The sequence below is a fragment of a genome, unplaced genomic scaffold, assembly GCF_019419815.1.
Source record: "Pyrus x bretschneideri cultivar Hongxiangsu unplaced genomic scaffold, Pyrus_bretschneideri_v1 Contig43, whole genome shotgun sequence".
NCBI classification, from domain to species: Eukaryota; Viridiplantae; Streptophyta; class Magnoliopsida; order Rosales; family Rosaceae; genus Pyrus; species Pyrus x bretschneideri.
In genome coordinates this window covers 3063438-3075464 of record NW_025999757.1, presented here as the reverse complement: position 1 = coordinate 3075464, position 12027 = coordinate 3063438, and the positions used below count along the sequence as shown (strand labels likewise).

The following is a 12027-nucleotide window of genomic DNA, read 5'->3' as shown; positions in this document are numbered from 1 at the left end:
CTCGTATCACATTTAATAAATGCAGAGAACTAAAGAATCATCATATTTCATAAAATAAACACCCTAAATCTTAAGCTATATACTAATACGGTTAATCCAAACTGTAGAATGTCCTAGTTTTTGACCAACATAGAATATGAAGTTTCTGATTTTGGAAACGATATCATCAATACTATTTTAATTTAATAATCTATTACTACATATTAGATTTTATTACAAAAAGTCTAAACGAGACGTTAACTCCCATATATTAATTGCATATTATTTTATCAATGAGCAATGTGGAATCTTGTTCTCTAACAACAGTTGCTTTATGTTGAAGAAAAATGTGATGAGGCAAAGGTCTTGATCAAATAAACATTCCACGTAGTTTTCAGATGGCAAACAATAGAAAACAATATTGTTATGATTGAAGCAACATGAGAACCACATCTTCTTATCTTGGTTTTTGACTAACTATATCACATGATTGCGTCGACAAACGTGTGTTCCACTTTGTTGGATACTAGAAGCTTTGCAACCAAATGCCAATTTCATACGTTGATTAAATATATCTCAATAAGTAGCTGAATAAAAGTTTCCATAAGCAATGTGATGTGAGTTGAAAAAGGAAAGGGTCCAATGAATGGTTGGAATTTTTGTGGATATTCATTAAATAAATTCACCCAAATATCGTAGAAGATGCTCTTGCTCTTACTAGTTTAATCATGATGGCGTGATCCAATCTCTTAAATTAAGCTCCTTTTTTAAGCAAATTAAAGCTAATATTATTTGTAATAAGAATTGCTTAAGTGAATTCTTAGATTCGTGTTCTCTGGTATACGGAAACTTTTATCTTTATATATAAAGCTAACAACTACTTTTGGGTCACAAGTTTCACCAAAAAATTTTGGACAAAAATGTCCCCAAAACAAAAAAATTTCAAAAGCAACCCAAAATAATGCACCAAATAATGTAGGGTATTTTCATCATTTTAATAGTGTTTTTTTTAATAATTAATTGATTTGGTACAGTTTTTTTTTTAATTAGTATCTCATAATAAGCAAGCAATAATGTTATTCAATCAGTTATTCATTAAATATTATTTTCTCTATTTTTAAACAGGTTCAAAACATCTTAAGAGGCGTGTAATACTGATTATAAAAAAAGGTATTTCGTACACGCATAATAATGTGATCAAATTAGTTGTCAAATGATTTTTTTTTTTTTTGAACAAACGACATTATTTACAAGAAGGGGGAGGGTGGGCTTAGCCTCATAATGGGTTAGCAATAATGTGATTCAATTAGTTGTTTATTAAATATTATTTTCTCTATTCTTTATGTAAATTCAATAGAATGTAGATGAAAATTGAAAGATCAATTTTATTATGTGAATTCAACTGCTTTGATTGGTTTGTGAGGAGTTTTTTCTAACATGATATAAGATTATTCATTTACTTCAAATATTTAAGTTTCCTTTTGTCAATTCACGCATATAAATACATTTAAAACGTGTAAGTTGTGCGTAGCACTCCATGATTCAAAAAATACTTTATGTACATGTGTGAACACATGCATGAAGGCTAGTCTTTCTAAATTTGATAACGATGCCTTTCTTTTTCATGAGCTGGCCTTGGTAATTTGGATCCCATTCAAATTAGGATTTTCACATTCTATTCGTTTATCGTACATTTTCGATTAGAAATCATTTTGAATTTTTTTTAGTTTAAAATTAAACATCAATAAATTTTTAACGAGAATTAATTACACGGTATACGATCAACGAATAAAACGACGATTCGGAAAGATTCCTCATCCTTTTAACAAGTCGCGTTAGGTCAAAAGTGGTAGTTGATTGAATATTAAAAAAAGAAAAAAGAGAAAAAAAAACCCTTGTGAAAGCATTATTTCTTTTTAAATAGAAAAAGTAGAAAAAGACTTTGCATAGGTGGGGTTTTCTTTGACCTGAAAAAGAAATATGTAGCTTTTTTCTTTCTGGAAAGCCGGTCACTTTTCTTTTCTTCGGGTTTCTATCAAATGGACATGAGCTCGTTTTTTCCTTTTATGAATTTTACGGGTCAACATTAAAATTTAGTGATACATGACATTATATTAGAGGTTTTCGATTAATTAAAAGTATACAATACACAATGTCATGTATTTTACATTTTTCTTTTTAAGACGCTCTTACTGCTTATATTATCTAACTCGTTGGTCATGTTGATTATAATCGGAACACTAAGTCTTCATGGATACATGCATCCGACAATATTTAACATAAGTTCGCTGGGAATTCATTTCGCATGAAGTAAGTCATGGCATCAATCTTTGACCATAAATTTATATTCTACTCTTTAAATCAAATACGTAATATTATCCCAAAAATATGTCTCACTTTATATTCCACTCCACTTTTCTTTCACACTAATAAATTAGTAATATTGGTCAATCTCTCCTCCTTTCCCCAACCTTGGATATGACGGTCAAAGTTTGCGAGGTTCTTGCGCGGTCTTGGCATGGCAGCTGCTCTGGCTTTCGAAAATAACATATAGGATCTTTTTTTACTTAGTACTACGTACTAGTGGTATTCTTCTTCAATTATAAGTGAGATGTTTTAGGTTTTATTCTCACAAAAAACGAATTTGAACCATATTATTACTAATCTATTATGAAGCTAAACCAACTCTCAATCCTTTTCTCTTACCATAGATATATCATTTGTTAAAAAAATAATAAAAAAATAAATAAAATAATAATAATAATAATAAAACTTACAATCTCTTCCCTCCAAATCTCCCTCTCCTTCAATGTCCTCTCATTTGAACGGTGACAATAACACTTAGCAAATGGATGAAACATGAATCAGAGATGCTCACGAGCCCTAAAAGTTTTCAACCCGAAAACCCTACCACCCTTCCTTGTGGCCGACAATGCTAAAACCCTAAAAGGCCTTTAATTCAAAAGGCCTACTTTGCCCTACAGGTACATGGCGGGCATAACACGACTGATCAATAAAACTAAAGCTCCATGTTCTTCAAATAAAAAAAAATAAAAAATAAAAAAGTTCCATATATGCCTTTGTTAATTGAAAAGTCAATGTCAATTTCCATTAAAAATCATCATAATCGTCAGAGCTCACACGATCGGATGGCAAATTTCATAGGATTCTTGGTTTCAGCAAAGTGATGTAGATTGTGGAGAGAGTCCATAATAAATTTTTCAGTGTATTCAAACATGGACTGGTGCAGTGGTACATCACAATATCATAATGTGAGCTTTCTTTTGATTGATGAATTTGCACTTGTAAAATAGTAACACTTAATGTTAAGATCAAAAGTCTCACGCTCCCACGATAAATGGGGAGTTTTGTTCGAAGAATCTCCAATGCCAAAATTAGAATTTTGAAAAGAATGTGTTTGAGTGTTTGTGGATAGCAAAAATCTACTTTAGGGGTAACTAAAGTTTACTGAATTTTGGAGATAAATGGTATATTTATAGGAGAGATGGAGGAGTGGGCCGACCTCTAGGATTTAAGGTGGCAGGCCCTATGTGATATTTTAGATGAGAATATTTCAAGATATTTGTGTAAATAAATATTTTGAAGTAATTAGGTAAATATTCTAAATAAATGAAATTAGGATAACTTACTTGAAAGATGTCATCTTTAATTAGAAATGTATTTATGATAAGAATAAGGGATTATTCTATCATGCCTTGAGCAGTCGTTAATCTCTGTCTGCTCTACTTCAGCTGAACGTGGTGAATGAGGTTGCTTGCCCCTCATTTAATAGGGATAGTTTTGTCTTGCTTGAAAAATAATTTACGTGTTAGTTCTATAATTTTTTGGCTCCAAAAATAATGTGAATGGAGGAACATATGTAAAAAAGAGAAACTTCTCGCTAGTTATATTATTATATGTATTGTACTGGCTCGTGCTCGAGTATATGGAAAAATCTGAGAATCCAGCTTCGCTTTGCACTACACGTACGATTAGTGTGCGCCAAGTGTCATGTAATCTAACGAAGGAGTGCAATGTTTCAACGTTATAGAGAATTTACTTATACTCCAAGTATCCAATGGAAGAAAGTGGAGAAAAAAGTATAGAACTTTTTCATACCTTTTATCTTTAGTGTGATGGAGTGGGGATATATACAAGGACGCATGCACGCACTAAGGATTGCAACCACTTTCACCTTTATTCTAAAGAAGAAGCAACCCTCTTATCTTCCACCTTTATTCTCAAGAAGAAGCAACCCACGATGATATTGCATATTATCAGAAGCCGAATACTTGAAAAAGATTTTACAATGATATTTGCATATATCGTCATGTAATATTATAATCGATGTGTTGTAATATTTGTGAACGGTGAGATTATATTTTAGAGTATAATATCTACAAAATATGCATGTGATCAAACAAAAAACATGTGCATGTGGTATGTTTGTTTGTCTGTTTGTTTTTTTTTTTTTTTTTTTTTTAACTTCAGTTGGTGTCTTCGCCATGACAGTTTACCTTTCCGGAGGCCAAGAAGAATACAAAGACATTTCAACCTTCTCCTGACCATCATCATGTGATTCACCATAGGAATCAAACTCAGGACACGCCATGTGAAATACAGACGTAGAATTCGTCCCCAACCACTGAGAGAGGGAAATGTTTTTCTATTACAAGCAATATAGTATCAGTGCAATGTTAAACTCAAAAAGCAATAAGTAGAAGATGAAGACCCTATCTATCATGTGGTATGTTTGTTTGTATTTTTTTTTTTTTTTTTTTAACTTCAGTTGGTGTCTTCGCCACGATAGTTTACCTTTCCAGAGGCTAAGAAGAATACAGAGACATTTCAATCCTGACCATCATCATGTGATTCACCATAGGAATCAAACTCAGGACACGCCATGTGAAATACGAGCGTAGAATTCGTCCCCAACCACTGAGAGAGGGAAATGTTTTTCTATTACAAGCAATATAGTATCAGTGCAATGTTAAACTCAAAAAGCAATAAGTAGAAGATGAAGACCCTATCTATCATGTAACCCACCACTTGCGGAGTAATGAGCAAATGGTAAATTGCTCTAGCGGTTACTGTCTTCCTCTTTTAATCCACAACTTTCAGGGTTAATCATATCCCTTTCCCAAGTGTAAATTAAAATATATTAATTTTTAATTAAGCAAATCCCATATATGAATTATTTTTTAAATGTTATTGTTAGAATCTTGATTGATGTCTTCAAATATCTCGTTCAGTTTTCTATGTATATGATTCAGATTAGTTTTGTTTTCTCACCACGCTGTGCACGCACACCATTTAATAAAAAAAAATTTGTTGAAACGGTAGTGTAGATTTAGTTTAATAATTAGTTTTGCTTTCTTCGTCATGTAATTAGTCTTTTCAAAAAGAACATGTCAATAAATATGTCAATATGTCAATAAATATCAAGCTTAACAACATAATAGTTATAAGAACTCGTTCGGAAATGTTTTTAAAATGACTGAAAATATGTTTGGCCCTTTACCACAGTGATGGAAAGGGGTTGATTATTTGCATTACGGCATGAGTTCGAACCCCATCAATGACTAATCTAATATCTAATATAACAAAATCTATCATTTGACAAAAAAAAATGTTTTTAAGTACTAAAAACACTTAAAGTACATTTTAAAAGAAATATCTCGTGGTAAAAACTTCAAATATTCTTTACTAGAATTAATTAATTCTAAAAACATTTTTATCAAAAAAAATTTCAATCATTTTAGACATACTTTCAAACACGCTCCTTGTTAACACACCCACTACATAAATTAGCACATAAACTTTGTTGGAGACCCATGCGATGCCTGTGGACCTTTAGATTTGATAATCAATGTACCAAATGATGTTAGGCTGGTAGGGACTCTTCGGAAATGAATTAGATCCATCATGCCATGATACCATGCTTGGCTACACCCCATGTGATATTTCCTCACTTTTTAATAGGTCAAACTTCTTTCCTGGTATTATAGCCAAATTGTGATGTGTACAGCTAAAAAATTACACATGTTTCACGTTACTCAATTCATGTTGGCCAATTTATGTTATCCATTTGTTAACCTTAAAAATTCACTACATGTGAGGATCTAAAAAAGCTAGAAAACAAGTACTCACCAAGAAAATTAGATAACAAGCCTAGAATAAGGAAAGCGATAATAAAAAAGGGTTGAAAAACTAAAATAATTCAAACATAAACACAATGATAAACTTGAAGAAAGCTATATCAAAATGAAAATTGAATGACAAGCCTAGAACTACTAACTTGCTAGCGTAAGTTGGTTCTATAGAAGTCAAGAATGATTTGAAGAGTAGTCCAACATCAGAAGATACAATAATCTAAGGTTTAAAAATTAGACGGTTCACTTCTAATTGTATCGAGGCCTCATCCTAAAAAAAAGAGTGACCACAACCACGAATGCTCTCCTCAACAAAGTGATATCCACTTGGTGGAGGGAGATATATCTGGACCAAGAGTTCCCAGCAAACCAAAAAGCAAGAATTACAAAATCAACGTTCAGGATTCTTGACCCATGTTGTCATGAGCTTATCGATAGAGCTTTCCGTATCATCCTTACTCCTCACCGGAGTTGGAAATGGCTTTTCGAAGTTCATTGCTTATGCAAGGTCTTCCATATATGATCCATGATGGGAATCAGATCAGGTTTTCGGATCTTGCTAATTAAGAATGATCAATCTTAGTGAAGTCAGTGGAATTTGCCTACCTTTATGGAAAACACGATATAGTGGCATCGTTGGTCCATGTGTGCAGCTAAATCTGATAAGAGCTGTTGAGCCCATGATTGGGTTTCTAAGGTATTTATATTCCGTCGTCTTATTCCAGTTCTAAAAAAATATGGTCCTACAAATATTTACTTTTGTTATGTTGGAATATATATTTAATAATACTAGAAAAATAATTTTTAAAATAAATTTGTAAACCAAATAATATGTTATGAATAAAAAAACGTTAATCAACACTACATTACCCATAAATATTTAGCCACCCTGTCGCCCTCAAATATCATCCCCCGTTTCATTTTTCTTATCAATATTTCCGATTTCAAGAATATAAGACGGAGACGGAGAGAGAGATACCGAGGCTTTACCTAATTAATTAATCATAATTATGTTTTTAAATTCAAAAAAATTAACTAATATTTCCAATGCTCATTTTGTAACCTCCGATTCCTCTCTCTGTATCCGAACAAACAAAACGACGCCAGAGCCATCACACCACATATGCTCACAACTCCATATACAGGAAAGAGAGAGAGAGAGGGAGAGAGCAGGATAGAGAAAGCTTCGTAACCGACTCTGCGATGGAAACCGACTCCCAGATCTTCCAGAAACCCTAGCTTTCCTCCCAAGATTCTCCCATTCCTCCAGGAACCACTTCTTTCTCTCTCTCTTCTCTGCCTCCGCTTCCGCCTCCGTTTCTTTCGCTCCTCTTCTTCTTCACTTCCGTCTCCGATCAAGCTTCTTCGTCTTTCACCGTTGAAGAACCAGAAAATCCTCCTCCGTCTTCCATTTCGGCGGTCCAGTGCCGGTTCGCGCCGCATTTCCGGTTCGCTCAAATTTCTGGCGAGAGTGAGAGAGGGAAAAGCCCTAGGACCTGTGGTGATTGATCTGATTGCGGATTCTGGATTGAGGTTATGGTGTACTAGATGAGTACCATGGACGATAGAGGAGGAGGCTCATTCGTCGCCGTTCGGAGGATTTCTCAAGGTCTCGACCGCGGCGGCAACACCTGCCATTCAACTTCTGGTAGTCAACTTTTTTTCTCTCTTCTATTTTGCTTCGCTTTTTTTCTATTTATGTTTGCTTTCCTATTCTCTCTCTCTCTCTCTCTCTCTCTCTTAGAAAGCGAACTTTCTCTATCTCTCTCTCTTTCTTCCCCCCCCCCCCTCCCTCCCTCCCTCCTTCAGCATTTCTCCATTTTTTTAGAATATTTTTCGGAGCTTAGATCTGCTATTGAGATTGATTGAGCCCGTAGTATTGGTTAAATTATCGCTAATTTGATGTTCTCCGATATTATAGATTGCTTTGGTGCGTGAGTCAGTTAGATTTTCATCTCTAATTTTATATGCAAATTTTTGTTCGATTGAAACTTTGATTCGTCACATTTTCGATTTCTGAATGCTTATTTAGTTGATTTCACCTTTATTTTGAACAATTGGTGTAAATTTGTATTCGGACTTCGATTTTCGATTATTTGGAGCTTTCTAGCTGAAAGTGATGGGAAAATGTATGCAAAAATTGAAGAAAAGAGCTACATGTTTATTTTATCAATTTTGACTGTGGAACTTTAATTGTCTGTGTTCATATTTTATTTGAATTTACTTTAATTAGCTATTTATTATTTTGCACTTTCACTTTTATAAGTCGTTGGGCTAGTTTCTTTGAACTTCCTTTTACTATGAAATGTGGGGGCTCTACTATCTTTAAAGTAGGTTGCGTGGTTTATTGTAATTGCAGCAGTTTAGCTGCTCCACTGTGCAAAATCTACGAGTTTTGCTGCTCCATTATGCAAAATCTATGGTGGTGGCTTGAATGAAACATTTACGGATCTTAACATGTCATCTTCGAGAAATCTTTAAAACCATTGTCGGTTATTGCACGTTGTTTGTATAGTACATACAGCTTTTATGTAATCATTTTGCAGTTCATACAGCTTTCCTTTGAGGATTTGGAAAACCATGTTCTTAATCATTGGGAGTTTTATTTTGTTACAGCGGAAGTTGTAGCAGGATCAGCAGCATGGCTCGGCCGAGGTCTTTCTTGTGTGTGTGCACAGAGAAGAGAGAGCGATCCTCGTCCTTCCTTTGATTTAACCCCTGTCCAGGTAACATGCTTGCAATTGTATAAACTGTGTTTGTCCATTATATGTGCCAGTGTTGTCTTTAAGTGCTTAGTTTTCACTTCCGCAAGGGGAATTCTTGTTCTCCAGTGGTTTACTTAAATACTGAAATCTCCTGAGTGCAATACTTCCAGTTTCCCATTTTTTGACTCCTTTTTATGCTCTTGTTTGTTTATCGCACATGGACTAGTTATGCATAGAGCTGAATTATAATTTTAACCTCTATAGATTTCTGTGTTTATTTTTCTTGGGAGGAATGTGTTGATTATGTATGCCTTGGTTTTGTCAGGAGGAATGCTTGATTAGACTCCAGAGCCGTATAGATGTTTCCTATGACAGTTCAGTTCCTGAGCATCAGGTATATATTAGTCCACAGATTCCAGTTACAGTAAACCTAATTGTGTTTGGGGTGGATATGCATGAATTTTTCATTTTGAATTTGTACACATAGTTCAGCAACATACTTAGATCTTCTTCTCTGGTTTACTCTAGGAAGCTTTGAGGGCCTTGTGGAGTGCTGCCTTTCCCGAAGAAGAACTTTGTGGTTTAATATCTGAGCAATGGAAAGAAATGGGTTGGCAAGGGAAAGATCCATCAACAGACTTTAGGTAATTCTAATATCTCCATCGTCATTTGGACACCTCATTTGTTGCTAGCTTTTTTGTTTCTCTTTTTACTTCTTTCGTTACCAACTGTTAGTTGAATTTTCTGCAGGGGTGGTGGTTTTATTTCATTGGAGAATTTGTTGTTCTTTGCTAGGAGTTTCCCTGTATGACCTCTCTCTCTCTCTCTCTCTCTCTCTCTCTCTCTCTCTCTCTCTCGTTCTGGTATACACATTTATGTACACCATACAGTTTTCACCTGCCAGATTTAACATCATAATGCTATTGATCACTCTGACCATTTATTGAAGTCAATGTGATCAACAGCATTAAGAACTGCCACACATCCCAGATTTGACATTTGTAAAAACATATATGTATGTTGTCTTGAAATCATAAGAGACAGAAGTCAAGGTAACTTGAATACAAATTTATTTTCATATACCATGGACAATATACATGCAGTGGCTGATAAATTGTGAAGTGTTGCTTTAAGTTCCTGTGCATTTTCCCCTTGCGTTATCTCATGTACTTCTAGGTTTATTTCTGTTGTGCTTGTGACAAAAAATGCTCTCGCCGTTTATATGCTACCACATCTTTTGCTTCCTTTGCCCAGCATCATTCCTCTGTGGGTGTGAGTACACAGTAATATGCATCTCTATTTGGCTATTCTTGCATGTGTGGTGTAAGTTCTTTTTGGTTATCGTAAAGTTGCTGCCCAATAGGGAACTACATTAGGTCTATCTTATAAGCTACTTGTGTCTCATTGAAAGTAAATACTTTCATTGTAGAAATCTTTCCAGGATCTTCTGCGAAAGCAAGAAGGTGATAGGTCAGTGTGGGAATACCCATTTGCGGTTGCTGGTGTGAATATCACATTCATGCTCATTCAAATGCTCGATCTTGAAGCTGGTTGGTATTTCTTCTTGTTCTTTCTTGTTCATTTACATTCTTATAGTTTTCAGGAATATTTGCATTTCCCGACAATAAAAATTATTTGTATATTGTGATTTTCTGTACATTTTTAGTTGTTAAATCAGCTACAGTGCACTATAGTCACTCAAAAATTGATTTCTTGTTCTTTTGAGTGCATTGTAGCTGACTTGTCAATTAAAGTTTTGAGCATTCAAATGTATTTCGTGATATTGGTTTGTACATGGTCACTGTAAGAACTTGCTAAAATGCTAACAATACCTAAATTGAGAACAAAGCATTAGGGTTTAGGGTTTAGTTAAATGCTATGTGAAGTTTGCCCTAATTATTAGTGATAGATGTAATTGTAAGTTGATTAACGCAAAACCTTTGAGGAATAGGAAGTATAGTGGTAGTGAATATTCTTCTAGATAATAGCTTTTGTGTTTATTTTATACGTTTTTTTTGTCAGTTGACAGTGTTGTTTATGTGCAGTCAAACCACGAACACTGGTGGGAGCTACTTTCTTGAAGTTTCTTGCAGGTAATTTCAGCTTGAATGTGCTGTTTCATGTATTTTGTTCAATGTAATAATGTTTTTTCTTTTCGTTTGACAGAAAATGAATCAGCGTTCGATCTTATCTATTGCATCACATTCAAGCTAATGGACCATCAGTGGCTTTCCATGCGTGCATCCTATATGGATTTCAATGTACGTATTTCTCAAGAAGTCCTCCCTTTATCTGCATTTGTGGCTAATCCTTTTGTATATTATATAACCTTCTAGTCAACCGTAGTTTCCCAAATGCTGTGAAAGTAATGACATTAAGGTGTGGGTAACTGTAAACCTCATCAGTCATCATGTGTCCTGAGTCTGGGGGTGAATTTTGTATATAAAAGCGGTGTTGTGGTTACAGATTGCTCCTTGTAGAAGTTTCACACTTCTATGTGGAGGTGGATAGAGAATTTTGGTTCGGGACGAAGTCTATTATGTTTCACACGTTTGATTTGTTAGTTTCTTGTGCTAATATTTTGTCCTTGTTCTGTTGTGTTCTTAACAGACAGTGATGAAGGCCACACGCCGGCAGTTGGAAAAAGAACTTTTGCTTGAAGACGTAACACGGCTGGAAGACTTGCCCTCATATGGCCTTCTTTCCCGATAGTGTAGAAGCTTGTCGTAGAGTCTATGTAATAGTCCATCACAACTAGTTACATGATCATCGGCAGCACTGTTATTTCTAACCAGACGGTGTTTGTACATGACATGATGCTCCCGAAATTTTCTTGCAGCAAGTCAGCATATTGTCAATGGTTCTTGGAAAGGGTTTTGGTTTTTAGTTTCTCGGTTAAGAGGCTGGAACAAGCGCGATGTGATTCAGGTTTGAAATGCGGAGTATAAATCTCGTACATCTGGGTTAAGACCGGAGCATCCTTCTCAGTACTCCCATGGCCACGGGATGTTAAATACATAGGTAGAGGTATGTTTGGTACCGCGTCTGGGAATGTCGAATGGGATTCTGTTTGGATTTTTAACGTTTGATTGCTTTCTGGAATATTATTGTTTGATAACTGATGATGGTCATCAGTTGCAGGGGGACTTGAAAGCCCCGTTTGAAGATAAAGGTTTGTTGTCGTTCGGAAA

The 12027-nt window shown here is 34.8% G+C and overlaps 1 protein-coding gene across 3 annotated transcripts; it reads left to right on the top strand.

Annotated features, from left to right (window-relative positions):
* The first annotated feature begins 7542 nt into the window (after window positions 1-7542).
* On the top strand, window positions 7543-12027 carry LOC103962249 (ELMO domain-containing protein A). 3 transcript variants are annotated; one of them, XM_048566836.1, is made up of 9 exons: window positions 7543-7779; window positions 8748-8857; window positions 9162-9230; window positions 9365-9480; window positions 9587-9641; window positions 10266-10386; window positions 10882-10929; window positions 11003-11097; window positions 11451-12027. In XM_048566836.1, the coding sequence occupies exons 1-9, from the start codon at window positions 7680-7682 to the stop codon at window positions 11451-11453; spliced, it is 717 nt and encodes a 238-aa protein (XP_048422793.1). In that variant the 5' UTR covers window positions 7543-7679; the 3' UTR covers window positions 11454-12027. The 3 variants fall into 3 exon arrangements, with proteins under 3 accessions (XP_048422793.1, XP_009373205.1, XP_009373207.1); XM_009374930.3 differs by having other exon boundaries at window positions 11447-12027; XM_009374932.3 differs by lacking the exon at window positions 7543-7779 and adding an exon at window positions 7910-8061 and having other exon boundaries at window positions 11447-12027.

Coding starts and splice junctions, on each gene's coding strand:
- LOC103962249 (XM_009374930.3), top strand. CDS start 7,680: ATGAGTACCATGGACGATAGAGGAGGAGGCTCATTCGTCGCCGTTCGG. Junction 9,481..9,586: donor GATCCATCAACAGACTTTAG/GTAATTCTAATA, acceptor AATTTTCTGCAG/GGGTGGTGGTTTTATTTCAT. Junction 11,098..11,446: donor CATCCTATATGGATTTCAAT/GTACGTATTTCT, acceptor TGTTCTTAACAG/ACAGTGATGAAGGCCACACG.